This window comes from Anopheles cruzii, chromosome 2 (genome assembly GCF_943734635.1).
Source record: "Anopheles cruzii chromosome 2, idAnoCruzAS_RS32_06, whole genome shotgun sequence".
NCBI lineage: Eukaryota > Metazoa > Arthropoda > Insecta > Diptera > Culicidae > Anopheles > Anopheles cruzii.
In genome coordinates this window covers 7488424-7504825 of record NC_069144.1, presented here as the reverse complement: position 1 = coordinate 7504825, position 16402 = coordinate 7488424, and the positions used below count along the sequence as shown (strand labels likewise).

Here is a 16402-nt window from a genome sequence, read left to right as displayed (position 1 = left end):
CACGTGGCGTGTAATGATCATTATGTTTTGCTCACAACGCGCCCTCCCCATCATCGTTACGGTGGCCAATCATCAGGGTGCCCACCCATTAACCTATGATTTACACATATTTATGATTGATTGTCGTGCGGGCTGCCATTTGGCAAACGTCCGTAATCAATTTTAAATTGCGCGTCCGTTTACACCGATTGATCGATCGATCGGCACCGTTATTGTTACTTGCCATCATTATTTTTAGCCTGCCCATTCATCAATTATAAACCTCACCGACGATGATGGGGCGTTATGCATCCGCGTATCTCGATCTCGGTGGCACACGCTCTATTGTTTATCTTCCACGGTTGGAACATGGGCCGCCATCTTGGTTCCGGTCGTGGTCCTGGGCTGGGAGGTTTATTATCACCGTTTGTATGGGACTGTTTACCGCACCGGATGGCCTATTTTTACGGACAAAGGCTGCTCGCTCGACGGTGGCCGAATAACACACGGTCGAACAAATGCAACTTCAACAGTCCAAACCAAAGCAAACTGGAAGATTGAATTCACTTCCCCCGGAGAGAGGTTCCACGGTGCGAATGCGAACACAATTGCTTTCCTTCCTTCCAATATCCGGTCCGGTGCCGGGTTACATTGTGACCAGGGGCCGAACAGAAGCGAAATTTGAAGTCCTGTCCCGAATTGGATTTGATCGTCCAAACAACCTGTCACTCTGTCACTCTTTATTTATTGACGTCCGGGATGGCGCACTCGTCAAACAGTGGACCATTCACCATGATCGCCACACAAGGACACGGTCGCTTGGCCGCGCCGGTAATCGGGAACGGAAGTAGTCCTCCTGGGCGTGGGACGTGGGATAATGGGGCGTGAAAATGGCGTGAAGCCCCAGCGACCCCGGGCGGGGCGTGCGCCATGTATTTGCACTGTCCCGCCGCGTTACATGAGTCGCTTTCACCGGAAGGCCCCACCGGGACTTCCACACGCGCGTGGCCCTCTCTCTCTGTCGAGAGAGAGAGCGAGCTAGTATCGGGAAAGAGAAAATAAGAAACTAATTAATTTCGATTGTTTCACCTTGGCCGGTAGCGGCCGGTGCGCCGCCATGTCCCGTCGGGCGTATTACAACGCCGGTAATCATTCCACCGGCTAACTGGATCGGCTTGGCAGTAAGTCCTCGTTCGCGGAACACTCCCAAAAGTTACGAACCGGCACTAGACGGTACGGTGGGTTGAAGTGTTTAGTAAGAAGCCGACAACACCGGGTCGAGATGGAGAAATCCAATTTGGATACGGCCAATAGTAAAGCTGGCTCAAGTGTTTGATTACAGCGCGTATATGCCTGGCTAATGATAGAATCGCACACGGTTTTTGCGTTGATCTTGGACTCGGTCTGGTCGGAGACCATCAGGGTCTCAGGGCCAGTTTTTTCGCCCACTTCTTATGGCTCACTCGCCGTACCGTAATCCAACAATGATGGATGGGGCATAGACAAATAATGGTTTTATCTGACAGAATCCCTGGTCATTAGCGTTCGAAGGGATGGTGCCGCAGAAGTACGATCCCGGATTCTTTTCCACGGCGTGGGAAACAGAATTCTAGCCTCTAATCTGCAGCAGTTACTTTAGTTGCTACTTCATCCCTAGTTCGGCAACTGATGTGCCTTTTTCTCATATCTTTCCAGATTAACCACATATCGTCGAGCCGTTGTCAACTTTAAGGCCGTGAAGGCGCTCCAACAGTCCTGTGCGCAGCATGGAGGACCGAAACGATACGTCACTGTTCCTGGTGGGTGGCGGTGGATTCGAGCTGCTGTCCGACGAGCCGACGAACCTGTCCTCGTTCGGGCTCTACCCGGAGCTGAACGAAACGTTTGTCGGCAACATCACCTGCCCGCCGACCGATATGCCAACCACGTACTATCTGTTTATGTTCCTGTACGCGGTCGTCTGCCTGGTGGGCGTCCTGGGAAATACGCTCGTCATCTATGTGGTGCTCCGATTTTCCAACATGCAAACGGTCACAAATATGTACATTCTAAATCTGGCGATCGCCGATGAGTGCTACCTGATCGGGATCCCGTTCCTGATCGCTACTATGCACATGCAACGGTGGACTTTCGGTGGTGCTATGTGCAAGGCTTATATGGTGAGCACTTCGATCACGCAGTTCACTTCCTCCATCTTCCTGTTCATCATGTCCGCCGATCGGTACATCGCGATCTGTCACCATATCTCGTCACCCAAGTACCGGACGCCGCTCGTGTCCCGCATCGTGTCGGTCCTGGCATGGCTCGCTTCCGCCCTGATCATGCTCCCGATCATGATCTACGCGGACGTGATCGAGCAGAAACCGAACACATACTCCTGTCAGATCCTGTGGCCCGAGGCGCACGGCCACCTGCCCGGCTACACGTTCACCGTGTACTCGCTGATCCTGGGTTTCGTGATACCGCTCTGCTTCATCATGACGTTCTACTGTCTGGTGATACGGAAGCTGCGCAACGTCGGCCCGAAAACGACGGGCGGCAAGTCGCGCGGCAAACGGCGCTCCCACCGGAAGGTGACGAAGCTCGTGCTGACCGTCATTACGGTGTACATTCTTTGCTGGCTACCCTACTGGATCTCCCAGGTTGCCCTCATCACGTCCGACTTCGAGACGTGTGGCACGCGCCTGGACATGATCCTGTTTCTGCTGGTCGGGTGCCTCGGGTACATCAACTCCGCCATCAACCCGATCCTGTACGCGTATCTGAGTGAGAACTTCAAGAAGAGCTTCCTGAAGGCGTGCACCTGCGCGGCCCGGGCCGAAGTGAACGCCCAACTGAAGCTCGAGAACAGCGTCATGCCGAAGCGGTCCCGCACGCGGACCAACTCCGACACGACCCAGCTGACGACCGGCGGTTCCAAGGTGCAACACCGGTTGCTGGTTGCGGAGCCGACGACGACCGCCACCACGACCACGACGGCCGCATCCTGCGTGTCGTCGCGAAATCCCAGCCCACCGCCGACGGCAGCGGCGCAGGCGGCCCAGCGAAACCATCTCCTCACCGTGCCTGGCGCATCGGGCACCGCGAACAACAACAACAGCAACAACCTTAATTACAACATCAACAGCAATCACAGCAGCAGCAGCAACGACATCGCCGGGGCCCACGTCACCGCCGGCGGAAGCTGTCAAGGTGCGAAGATGGCGGCAGCGGCTGCTCACGCCGAGACGTGCATCGATGCGGGTGAAAGCTTGGCCGGTACCACCGGCAGCGTCGTGCCCAATGGCTACGAGGACCAGCACCAACAGCAGCAGCAACCGCTCGTCAGTCTGACGTAACTCGAGCGAACGAACCGGCTGACAGGTGACACCGCCACGTGCGTCAGCAGTTTCTTTCTGTCCGGTGTCCGGATCCAAGAAAACTGGGCCCACGGACTCGCCATCCATGCCAAGGGCTAGAAAGGACAGGGTAGCGAGTTAAGGCTTTTTTAATCGCCTGATGTGCGTAGAGAGCTCTGGGTTGGGGCTTTGTTTTGTACCCGAGCTATCAAACGTAGTAGGCTACCAGCAGTGAGCAGCCGAAACAGAGAACCATTGCCAAGTAACAAAGGCCGCCGCCGCCTTTCGGTGGAGAGTGCTCTAAAAAGGTAGGCACAAGTTATTTATGTGATACATTAGAGGTTACGATTTGTCCGGGCCCGGGTGCCGGACGTGCCGTGTGTGTGAGCGTGCGTCAGATAAATTTGGACATGAGCGAGGATGAGCCGCATTCCTGTGATTCCCACGGGCCAGTGTTTATCTGCACGACGCCATAACCACAAACGCACAGCCAACGCTGTCGGATGCGCCGGCAACCGCAGAGCCGATCGTGCACAAAATGGCCACCACAAATCCAATCATCGCCCCGGGTTGTGATCAATCGGGACGCCGACAAACGCACGCACACGAACTGCGGTTTGGTCCCGAACTGGAACCAAAAGATTCGAAGCAGAAGACCGGCGGATTCCGGCAGGCCATTCGTCACGCTTTTTTGTTTTCGTTTGATCGATTTTGACAGCTCGCTCGGCAGAGGTATGCAAACCGCAGCACACGCATCAGCTGCTGCGGTTGATGTTTTGATAGTTTGCCATTTTTCGGTTGGAATTCGGATGAAATACAATTCTGAGCTCCCGAATTCCAGCTCGAAAGGGCACACTTTTGATCGAAACACGCACCGCCAGGTGTGCAGCGCCGCAGTAATTGGCGCGATAACTCGCACTCCTCCCGACGATGATGATGATGATGATGATGATGATGTGCCCCGTAAATTGAGTTCTCTCGGGCGGTGGTTGGAGAAATTAATCAATTTTTTGTTGGCCATTGGCACGATTGGCACTCGGCGCCCATTTCGCCCGATCGCCCTGGTTAATTTTCATTCCAGCGAAGCGAACACGGTCGCGGTTATTGGTTCGTGTGGCGCTCCAAATAAACAATAAACAACCGACCGACGGACCGGGCGGCAGGATTGGAAGTCGCGGACCGTTCGAATCGGAAATGTGTGTGTTTATGTTCGGTGGTGGGGTGGCGCCCACAAGCCCCACAGCTTGAAGCTCCGGAGTAATGCAATGCATCATCCGCGAACAGCCGCGCTAATGGAACGGTGTTTGATTTGAACGGTGCCCTACCAGAAGACATAAGTTAAATCGACGGCCCTCGGCCCCTGCACAACGGGGGATACCCTTTCAAACCGGGCCGTTGATTGAAATGCGCTTCGTTTGCATGTTTATTGGCCGTATATACGCGATATGTTAATTACGCAAACGCACGGAACGCGCCGTGGCGTGAAGCTTAAAGTGGTCCATTCCGTGGGCGCACCATTATCATGTTTCATCATCATCCGACGAAATGGTCACAACCGACCGGGAAGATACCCCTTGCCCGAGTTCGGGCCGCCTGTGATGGAAGAAAATTAGTCCCTACAAATAGAGATAGCGAGAGATGGAGATAAAAAAATGGCCCCGTGGCACGTGCAGCACCAGGACGCGATCGGCAGGACACACGGCACACGCGCGCCCATTTGATGCGCGGCACAAACTGATGTTTCAAGCACAAATGGCCACTTTTTCTCTTGGCCCCCCCTTTCCAAAGAGGGAATCGATAAATTCACTAGCATAAGTAGAAAAAGGGCGAAATCCGGAGAGCAAACGAAACTAAAGTAGAAAAAAGAGGAGAAGATAAAACACGAAACTTCGAAACCCAACGAATAGGTTTTTCCGCCAACGGCCAACGCGCGTAATGGCGTGCGTTAGGAAATTCTTTGACTAATGGCGCGTAAGTGGCACGAAAATATATTAGCCACTAAAGAGAGATAGAAGAAAAGGGAAACTCGTTTTTCTTGGCCGCTGATGCGCCCGTAAATCGATTCGAAACCACTACGAGATGTGATCAAGTTTGCCGAGAAGTAGAAAAAACAAACAAACGTTGAGCGAGAGCGAAATTTGAAAGCAGCACACAACAACCCTCTCTCGTTAACCGGCCGGGTATTGGGAAAAGTACGTTACAAAACAAACCATAACTTGTAAGTAGATTAAAACTTAAAATTAACCGATGTGTGGAAACAAAACATTGACGGGCTGAACGCGGGAGAAGCGAAACAAAACGAAAAAACCAACACTAAAATTAATCAAAGGACCTAATGAAAAATGGCCACCCGCACGGCACGGCACGAGCCGTGATCCGCGATCGAATTTCCGGTTTCCGCTTCCGGTGAAGAGGCACAAAACGAAACGGAAATCGCACCGCACACACACCGCCATGGGCGGATTGACAGGGCAGAGACGGAGCAAACTATATCAGAATAACTGCGTCGGAACCGAATTTAAACCAATTTCATTCAATGGAAGAAAAGGCTATAATAAAGACGTAAACTCTTTCAAAACGTGCCGGGGCTTTGCGTTTTGCGTCCACAACACGAACAACGGGGACACCGCTCATTTGGGGGCTCCTTTCTGGGAGTTTTGTTTTGTAATTTTTTCGTTTTATGTTTCTACAATAAATTCTTCGTTTATTTAAGTTAGCGAAGGTAACGTTACTCAACAGAGTTTTTAAATTTTATTTTTCTATACCAAATTAAATGAAAGACGTGACTAGAAAGAGACCTTCCTTCGATAACGTTTCGTTGCACAAGGTTGCTAGATCGCCACATACCTCCTCAACGAACGCGACTTCACTTCTTTACACCGATTGCAATCACCTTGCCCATATTCCCAATTTTCGTACCGTGTGCCAATAATAACAGTGGACTTCCACCAAACCGGTCAACGGGGCCACGTCATCGATGGGCCAGTGTCTTCCGGATTCCCGGGCTGTCCGTGCGCGCACTTTGACATAATGTTGCTAAACTTTCCCTTGCTTCCTTCGAGCAGTACAGCAGTTCCCGTGATTGAGAGGAATCCGGACGAAATCACCATGGCATGAAATTAACTAATTACTATCACTTTCCCGTCAGCAATCAGCCCCACCAGCAGCGGCAGCAACAGTAGCAGCAGCAGCTAGACAGCAGTTTGAAATAAATTGGATGTGCTACAAAATCCCTTTCGATCTCGGTGCGATTCCGCTCGGCTGCCCTCTCGGGTATCGGTCCCCATAATTCCGGGCGCACACAAGGACGAGACGTGCGTGCGTGCGTGTTTATGGGAGACGCATGAGGGTCACATTACCGAACCGGCGAGCTGCAGAGATGAAGATGTAACTCAAACGAATAACTTTGATCATTGAGGCGTGTAACGGGATGTGCCGGCGTACATTCCATCGGGCGCCGGTCCAAGATTGATATCGGAGCGGAAACTCGACGGGGCCGAAAATATGATCTCGAACATTCCGGCCCCGGGCCGGGCCGGGTGGCGGGGCAGGTCATCAGTGCCGGAATGCTTCGGATAGTTTAGATTCACATTTCGCTCCGCTCCGTGCTCCGATCGTGATTCCTTTTTAAAGCCCTCTTTCCGGTGGATGGTGAACGGGCGCGTGAACTTCTACGGAACGCAGGATCGATAGGCAAAAGAAGCTTCCACCTTGCGTGGACAGTAAGATTACCGGGGCCGGGAATGTTTGCCCGGGAACAACGCCACAGTGGTGCCACCTGTTGTGGTGTCTACTTATACCGTGTCGCCGACGCCACCCCGATTAGTCACGTTCGGTAAGCGGCATTCCGGTATGTGGCGGTCCCGTATGCCACTTTTCATAAATCGTGCTTAATCGTGCACCGTGCGGGGAGATGTCACGCAATCCGGACGGAAGTGCAGTGGTGTCTGCGGGCGAATGTTTTGGGAGGGAAAGCTAATTCCGGACCGGTCAGCAAGCTGAGCATGATTGATAGCGGCAGATGAGAATGTGTTCCCTAATCGGCTTGGGCCATCTTGACGCAAATGGCCACGGGGATTTGTGGCACGGACATCGGATTTGACCTACAAGGCGAGCGGTGCTTTACTGGCGCGCCATTCTTGGCGTTCAAAAGTTTCGCCGTGTAAAGTTTGATTCGCTGCTGTCATTGTCATCCGTCTTCCTGTTCCAGTTCTTGTGACGGTTGTCTTTTCAAACTTGGGAACTGTCGGCCCCAGGCGACAACTTTAATTCTTTAATTTACTGTTAGGACGGATTTGTCCAAGTTAGTCAAGTGAAGCCAATTCCAAGAATGTAAAGGCGGGCAGACGACCTTTGGGCGACTGTGAGCTAGGGCTGTAATTCTTCAAACACACCGTTCATTCGAGCGATTTAAGGTGTTCCCGATATTGCTCAATATTAAAGGTGATTATGTCCGATCCACAAATAAAGTAATTTAAGCTGCTTTGAAGATATGTACCTGATTTGTAGTAATGAGTATTAGTAAAATCAGGTAGCAATGTAATGGAACTAATCTGATTAAGTACTTAATCAATCGGCTTTTCCGTACTCAATCCCGTACGAAAACACCCAGAGCTTCTCGAGTCCTTTCGCGCAAAATAGTACTGGACCGATCGTGTTTGAATATTTAAAACCCGGAACGCCGGAACAAAGCAACGGCCTCGGATAAGGCAAGCTACTCTGCCGCCACCGCCATATGGTGGAATCGTAAATCTTCAAAGATACCAATCCACGGCGGTCACTGGAATGACCGGTCCAGCGAAAACGGGGTCAGCAACTCAGCAACATCGGCGGAAGTTGGCGGTTGCATCGCCAACATCGTCCAGGGCGCTCGTACAGGTACACTCCAACTCCACCACTCCGGGGAGCCGACGTAACAAAATTATTTATTTTTTCCTTTATCTTCCCGCGATGACCGGCGTTGGATTGCGTGGCACTCGCCGCCATCGCCATGCGACCGCAAACTCGACACGGCCATTAGTCTGCAAAGTTTCTCCTCCATCCTAGCCACAGCCAGGGCAGGCCTGGGCAGTGGGTAAAGTGCGGTGACATGGACCGATTTCGTAGAGTTTCCCCAGCAATCTGGGGATAACCGCTTGGACTCGGAGACTCTCCAATCAATCGACGACGACGACGACGTCGATGGATCGTTGCACCGGAGCTGCAGCAGCCGGATCCGTTTCGTGGCGAGCCGAAAAGTGTCAAGTGTGTGTCAATAAAGTCATAATAACCCTGCCAGCTGGAAATAATTGCCTCTTGCTGCACAACTTTCACTCGTCCGTCCGTCCGTGTGTGTGTGTCCTTGCCTTGTACTCTCTTGTCCCTTGGCTGGTCTGCGATAGGGGCAGTATCACAGGCCCCCCGGACACCCACCGACACCGAATTGATTGGATTAATCCTGCCGGAGCTGAGGCGTATCCACCCGCCCCATTCAGTGTCGGAGCCGTCGGGATGTCGGGATCCCAGAAACTGTGGCAGGGGGTAGCGATAGTGGACACCAATATTGGCCAGCAATATTGATTCAACCAATTGGTCAGGATCAATACTTCGTCGCTTCGGGTCCGGAGCGCGTCCGGACATCCCGGACTCTACACCTACTACGGACTGGACGTGGGTCTCCGGGTCTTTTCTATTTCGCTTTATTTATTCCTCCCAGGTCCGCGTGGTGTCCTGGGGCCACCAAAGCCATCGTGGTAATGGCTGCATTACAAGTTCGAAATCTTTTCAGGCTCGGGTTGGTGGCTTGGAATTACACGAGTACCGCTCTCGTACGGGTGTCGTAACTTGTGGACAAACCGGACTGCAGGAGCGCACCAACGGGGTGGGTGACGGTTGGCGGCTGGCTGGCGAAGCCACAAAGCCAAACCCCGAAAGTTGAATAGTTGTTGCCCTGTTTATCTGTGGTCGGTGTGCTCGTAGTTTCGGAGTCGGTGTGTCGTGTTTTGCAGACTTCGGGAGCCTGTCGTCATCAGAGACCACACGGCTCGGCCCGGTCCGGGGTCGTGTTGTGGTCGATTGGCGAGAATGCACCGCAGCCATAGGAAACAGGGACACTGGCGAAGGGGGGAACAATCGTTTGCAGTCGTTTGCTGCATCTCCGACAGACCACCGCCGCCGCGAGAGCCGGTCTCGTTGTCGGCGGCGGGAACTGTTGGCGTTGGCGACGACGCGGTGGAACTTTGGATTGTAAGGGATACTTTTGACAACTCCACAAACGAGCACCGTGGCCATTGTGCGTGGCGTAACCCGCGTTTTTTTTTCTTCGTTTCGTCGACCTTTCTTCGCAGGCGGCGCCAAACGGGGCTTATGATAAAAGGGGATCCGAAGAATGCAGAAAGATCTTCGGTCCGGGCACCGGGAATGCGGAAAGATCAAAGCGGGCGAATGCAAGTGGTTGAAGCATTCAAGGCATTCATCTCGCATTGTGCGCCGCCCTTTTTTGTGAAGTAATTCCATTAAAAGAGAGGGATTTTGCAGGAAAGTTTCCTACAACATTTGCGTGCACTTTGAAAAGGTCGGGATTTGTGGAATCGTTGAGCGTTACATTCTTCTGGCCGATTCATGCAGTTGTGTGGCGGGAAGAATACGGAAAACAGTCAAGTCGAGACATTGAGAGTGAGCGCTGAGTAGCATTCCAAACTCAGTAAGCCTTGCATTTGAGGGAAGGATTCCGCGTCGGGTTTGATCGTGTAACTGTCGCTCCGGATGTCTCTGGTTTGTTGTTTTAGTCCGTCGTGGCGCTTCAGGCGAAAGTGCCCTATAAACAGTGTGGAATCAAAACAGTCCCCAAGTCCGGCCGGCCGACCGAAGTTTCACGCTGATAACGAACTTGTTGCTAACGGTAAACGGTATTTAAGGTTAGTTTTGTGCGCTTGACACTTTCTGGAACATAAGCTTCGTGGGTAACCTGACAAGATGGTTGGCCACGGCGACGACCGAAAATCCAGCGAAAGTGAAGAGCATTCGAAATAAAGTCCGCTTCTGCTTCTGTGTCCTCCGTGTATCAACGAGCGAGGTGCACCTTTTTGCATCGTCTATCGGATCCCTTCTTGACACAGATTTGCCCGGGCCAACGGAAGTCAGCAAAAATCGCTTTCCCAAAGCCCCGCCAGAAGAGGTCAACAAACAAACCAAAAAAATGGCGCCTGACATGGCGCCCGTATGCAAACGAAACGGGCGCGGCCCGCCCGTCCGACCAGGAAATCCATCTACATTTCAGATCGTATCCTGCCACCGTCCCCGGAACGTCGGAAGTCTGATGAATGGGGCAGTTTTGCATTATTAAGGTAGCACAACCCACTCTCATTATCGCTGTCAGGGATGCATATCAATGCCCCGGTCCAACTGGTGGTCGGGTGGTGGCTCCCACCATAACGACCGACCGACACACTCTCTCGCGTCTCACCACATCGTTCCGGGGTGGGGTCAGGGCGCATAAAAACGCCCCGCGGAAGTGGCGTTTGTGGCCGACGCTACACCGCTCCCGGGTTGGGTGGGTTATTTTCGTAATTTGCAACATCTTACGGTGCTTCGGTTCGGTGCGGCGGCGGGTTCAGTACTTCGGCCGGTTTTTGCGCGCTCCGTAGCGTGGGTCGTACGAAAAATTGAATAAAAACAGCCCACCCAACAGCTTAAGGACGAACGCCTGGCGCACCGCACGTGATACACGTGGCCACCTGGGTCGTGCCTGGAGGGCTTAACGAGAAGCACCGTGCATTGTAATGATGTTGGCAACACGCGCTCACGGGCCGCACGGGTATTAAGAAAATGGAAGCCGTTTCCCCGGCCGTTTAACGGAAGTCACATGATGTTGCACCCGCCGATGGGCCGAAGTGCATGTGCGCATTCCGCACTCCGCAACCGCCGTACGTGCGTGCGTGCGTGCGTGACGTGTTCCATTCGCACTCCACTCTGTTTTGTCGTTCATTTGTGGGTTTAATGGGGTCCTCTGGCGCCGGTGACAGTAATGCAAAAGCCCGTAACCGAGGCGGCCGAGATAGAAGATTAAAGAAATGTAATTTGCCGTAAGTACACGGTTGCCGTGTTGTCGGTTTGAGCGTTTGTCGCTACCGGTACGATGATCGGTCACCACACGGGGGGAACGATGTGTGAGAAAAAGTGTAGCGACAGGCGAAATTTAAATGGCACATTGCGTGCCGGGCTTTGCAAACGGGGTTTGATAAATTATAATAATAAAGAAAAGCATGTTTCACGCTGGGGCTTTGCTTCGCGTGAGTGCGTTAAGTTGGGCGGAAGTGGAATATAATCGGTACACCGAGCGCAGAGTTTGTTACGAGATCGTTCCAAGTACAATCCGATTTACCGTTGATTAACATTTGTCCCAAACGCGTACCAAAATATCACAAATTCTCGCAAATTGTTTGAAAATATTGTTTCAGAGCAGCTGTCGATTAATTAGAGTTAAACGTTAACAGCTGTTGGTTGCTTTATTTTATAAAAGAGATAACCTTAAGATTATAAGTTGATCGATTATAAGTCGAAGGGTCCTTCTCGCTCTAAGACTCAATCGATTGTCATCTGATTGTCAGCGAATTGTCAATCAAAGCCTTCTTTAATTACCTGCAAACTGTCGAAATAGGTTTTCAGAAAGTCAATGCCTATTAGGATCGTAAATGATATGCCCTCGGGGGAACAAGCATCTGTCAATCTTGAAGTGCTATTCTTCAGTCATTTGATGCCAAAATTAGGAACAGAAAGAAATCGTAATGGCTCTTCATCATCTATATCGATCGACTTGGGCGAAGGATGGACGAGATTATTCCCCAATTAAAGTTTACGTTCCGTACCGTTTTGAAGTATATTTTTATTCAGTTCCGGATTCGGTCAACAAACCCATCGTAACGCCTGTCGCCTCGGGGCACTAAAGTTTTATCACTTTACGATCTACTCGACCATCAATCGAACACAGGACTGGGGACAGCGTGTCCTGTATGTAAAGATAATCAGGCCCACCGCCGCCGCCGCCGCCGGTGGTGTTGATAAATGATCGTTCAAACGAAACCCGGCAGAGCTCTGCCTCTGGCAGTAATACAGACTCCGGCCCCGTTTGCCCGCTCCCGTACCTGGCGTGAAAAATGGCCACATCCGCCGCCCCGTTCCACGTGCCGAAAGCGTAAGCGATTTGTCACACTGACAAAGGTCACGGCCGGAACGGGGGGGGGGGGGGGGGGGCCGTGATGGTGATTTTCTATAAAACCTTTTACCAGCCCGACGCCTGCCGTTTTATTGAACATCCGCCGAGCCGTGAGGGAGGGCCTCCCGTTCCGTTTCGATCGCTCGCTTTTTGGGGCACCATTTTGATTCGTTATCGAACCGAAAGCTCCTCGATTTTTTTTCCCCGAATCCCCCGTTGCGAACACGTGGCCGAGAAACATAATCGCGAATAGAATTGGATGCGACGCGTGTGAATGGGGCTCGGCTCCATCGTTGCCACATCATTATTTAAGCGCTCTCAAGGCTCGGTGGAAAACGAACGAAGAACGAACCGGAACGACCACGGTCTCCGGATGTTCCGATTGTGATGCGAAACGCTTAAAAGCTGAAAAAAGGATTTATCATCTCGCGCGAAGGCGCGCGCTAGGTAAAGCTTCCGGCGCCGGGTGACAAGCCCATCGGTCCGGCCCTTCGGTAAGCCGCGGAGGATTTGTTTGAAAAATTAGATTCCACAAAGAGCAACCGCTAATGCCGATCGCGGCAACAGGCTGGCTGGCACCTGCGGGATTACCCGTGCCGTGCCGTGGGCCGCGAACCATAAAAGTCTAATTATGCCGTGCCGGGAATGCCGTATGCTTTCCGCCGGAAGCAGCCAGCTGGGAGCGTACTTCTTGGGCCACGCATAAGAAAGCCGAAAAAAGTAATTTATGCTTCTGCTTAATTGGCGCCATTTTGCACCCGCCCCGGCCTGTTGCTTCTGTGTGGCCGTCTTGAAGGATAGATTAAATCAAAAGAAATTACAGTTTGCCGTGAGTGATTGAAACGTGAAGCCCCGCAGGAGCCGCCATAAATAAATAAAATGCTTCTGACGTCGAGCGTCTTCGGGCGCGTCCCTGGAGTAGGTCAAAACCTCATTTTTCAAATAAGCCCACCCCCGAGACCGGGGGTGGTAGTACGCCCTCTCGCAGGGTCCTCGTTATGGGGTGCGATACTTTTAAATTTGTTTTGAACTCCTCACTCTCTCTCTCTCCGTCTATCGCCCTGCGTCCTGCGTCTGTCTCTCTTTATGACACTTTAACGACACACACGCACCGCACGGCACGGTGCCCAAGTTTCGATGCATGCTGATGCAGGCAATTTGTTGATTGGATGTCGGAGCAAACTCCGTTGCCTTTCGGAGCGTCGTCGTGTCATCGTCATCGCGCCGGCTCCGATGCAGCAGCGGTGGCCGCGGTTTTACAACGCCACGCACGGCGCACTTGGCACGATGTGTGAAGTTTTCCTTGGGCCGGCAACGGCTCCTCCTCAGCGCGTCATTCGTCACTGTCAACGCCAAGCCGGAGCACCAGGACGCCGAGCATGGCAAATCGATCAGAGAAATATGTTTGGGCTCCCCCGGGGGTCGCGGAGTGGGGCCACCACGCAGAAACAAGGTGGCCACTGAAGCACCGAAGGAAGCGGGCAAACGAATGAAAAAAAATGCTTGAAAAGAGAGGCCGCTAGAGAGCGAGAGAGATTGTTACAGCGGTGTTATGGGGGGATGATGATGGATTTCATTTGGCTTGCCGCGGCCGCGAGCGCGCTGACAGTGATGGTTTCGGTTAACATTAATCAGCCACCCGAGAGGAGAGCCTCGAGAAAAGAGCCCAAGAGTGGGTCTGGTGGGTGGGAAAACCGTTTAAAAATAAATCGTTTGTTCAGGACGACGACCACGACGACGACTCACCGGGGAGCGCGATATGCTCGATTAGCCAGCGTGGCGCACTGACGAAAGCTCTTTCCCAAGACGCGCCAACGACTCAAACGCGACGCGGAGCTTTTCGGTAATTACAAATATAATAAATTCATTAATCACGCTAAGCACGCGAACCCCACGCGGCACGCAGAATAACTTGTCACGTCGCCGCGGTGCCGATCAGCGGGCACCGGCTTGTTGTTCCGATCGGCTTGTTAGGTTCATGAAAATGGATGACATATTGCAACCATTTGTTTTCACGGGCCCCTATTGGTGATCCACTGAAGCCGCAGCTTTAAATGTGGGAGTATTTTGTGTTGATCTTCTCCGGCAGGGAAAGAAGAAAAAACAAAACGATGATGGAAATTTATTCAGTGGGTAAAACATTACACTCAAGTCAACACTATTTGCATGCAGATTGACTTATTTCCATGCCATAATACAATCTATTTACATGCAAACTTTAATCGGAGGCTAAACGCGGTAGATGGAACGAGTAGTAAACATTATTTAACTTTTCAGTCACATTAAAAGAAAGTCGTTAAATAGGGACTATTTTCGTTTTCAACCCATTGAACTCAATAGAAGACCATAAGAAGAATTGCTACAAAAGGTTGGGTCGATATGTTGGACAAAATCGATTATCGGGGTGTCATTAAATATTTGCATTTCAAAGGCAATACGCATACGTAAATCAGAGATGAGTTGGGTTCTGTATATCTTGGTCCTCTTTAGATAAATTTAAACATGGCCGTAAGACGATAAACATTCAGGACGTTCAAAAACTGCAACTACCGGTGAAAACATCGCCAAAGTTTACCAAATGCTCCTAGACGACCGCCGAAAAGGAGATAGAAAAAGTTATTAATACGTAAAAAAAGTTTGTTTGTCATACTTAAAGTCAACATTTAGATATCAGAAAGCTGTCTGTGCGTTGGCCGCCACATTGGCTCCCATTCAGACGGCAAAAATCCACGAATTACGGTTTGAACTGTTTGACTATCCGCCTTATTCCCCAGAAGCGACCCTAGGTGACTTCTTTTTGTTCCCATCCTCTGAAAATGTCGCTCGAAGAACAGAGATTTTCGTCAAATGAAGGTTCCGTCAGGTACTGAGGCCAGAAGCAAACCGACAAATTGCTACACTAGATTTGAGCAAAAGAAAAATTAAGTAATTCTTTTTATGTAATCTGATTTTCATAGAAAATTTCGGCACCATATTAACCGGGTATCATTTTAGGTCATTCAGTAAGGCAATCGAAGGAGACATTGACTGAATACTCGAAGATGGTCGCTGCCAACGCTTGCTTTACCAATCGCCATTGAACGCCTGAAGTCTTACTGTTCCAAAATAATCTGCCCCATTTTACGGACAGATGCGTGACTATTTTGGGACTATTTTCAAAAATTGATTGACCGAAGCATAAGGACCACCGATCACCGCGGTGAGTAGCCGCCGTTTTCCTAGGACACAATCCCTGCGCCGTGCGAATCGCTCGATCCCCGGTTCGTAAGTATAAAATCGGATTGTTGATTTCCTCGACTGCTGTAGGCTCGAGACCGGCCCCCGAGGGGGATTCGCGGTTCGAATCGCCAACTTGTAGAGTGTGTGTGTGTCTGAGAGTGCCAAACCCTCGAGTCCTTAAGTCCTTTGCGAAGTAGTTTCGAGTGGAGGTTTTTGGCGCCCTCCTGGCGACTTTTGTCCCTCTCTAATAGTGGATCCCGCTCTGGTCCCGGCCATTGTTGAGTGCCAAACTTGGTTTTTAAAACTTGGCCCGAAGCGTCGGGCGCGTGTCCTCGGTGCCAGAAGGGATATGACCGCCAGCCGCACGCCCCACCCACGGTTATCCGAGATGCCGGCCGGCCGGCTGGCCAATTGGCTCCGAAGGAGGACAAAAATGGTAATTTAATGGACAAGGATTTTTGGGTCACGCCAGCAAGGGGTGCGGGAGAGGCGAAAAGTGAATTAGGGAAGCAACTCGTCGCCGGCGTGCGGCGGCAGTCAGCAGGAGTCAAGTTTTGCTGGCAACGGGCGACCCAGATCGGTCTCGGGTCATTTGGGGTTTCGGTTATTTATGGGTTCCGAGGGAGCCGAGCCTCGCCATCGAGAGATGGGGAGCCCGAAATCCCCTTTCGAA

General features: G+C 51.7%; 1 protein-coding gene across 1 annotated transcript; it reads left to right on the top strand.

Moving 5' to 3' along the window:
* The first annotated feature begins 1745 nt into the window (after positions 1-1745).
* On the top strand, positions 1746-3317 carry LOC128277847 (somatostatin receptor type 2-like). Its single transcript, XM_053016425.1, has one exon. The coding sequence runs from the start codon at positions 1746-1748 to the stop codon at positions 3315-3317; it is 1572 nt and encodes a 523-aa protein (XP_052872385.1).
* Positions 3318-16402: the final 13085 nt, after the last annotated feature.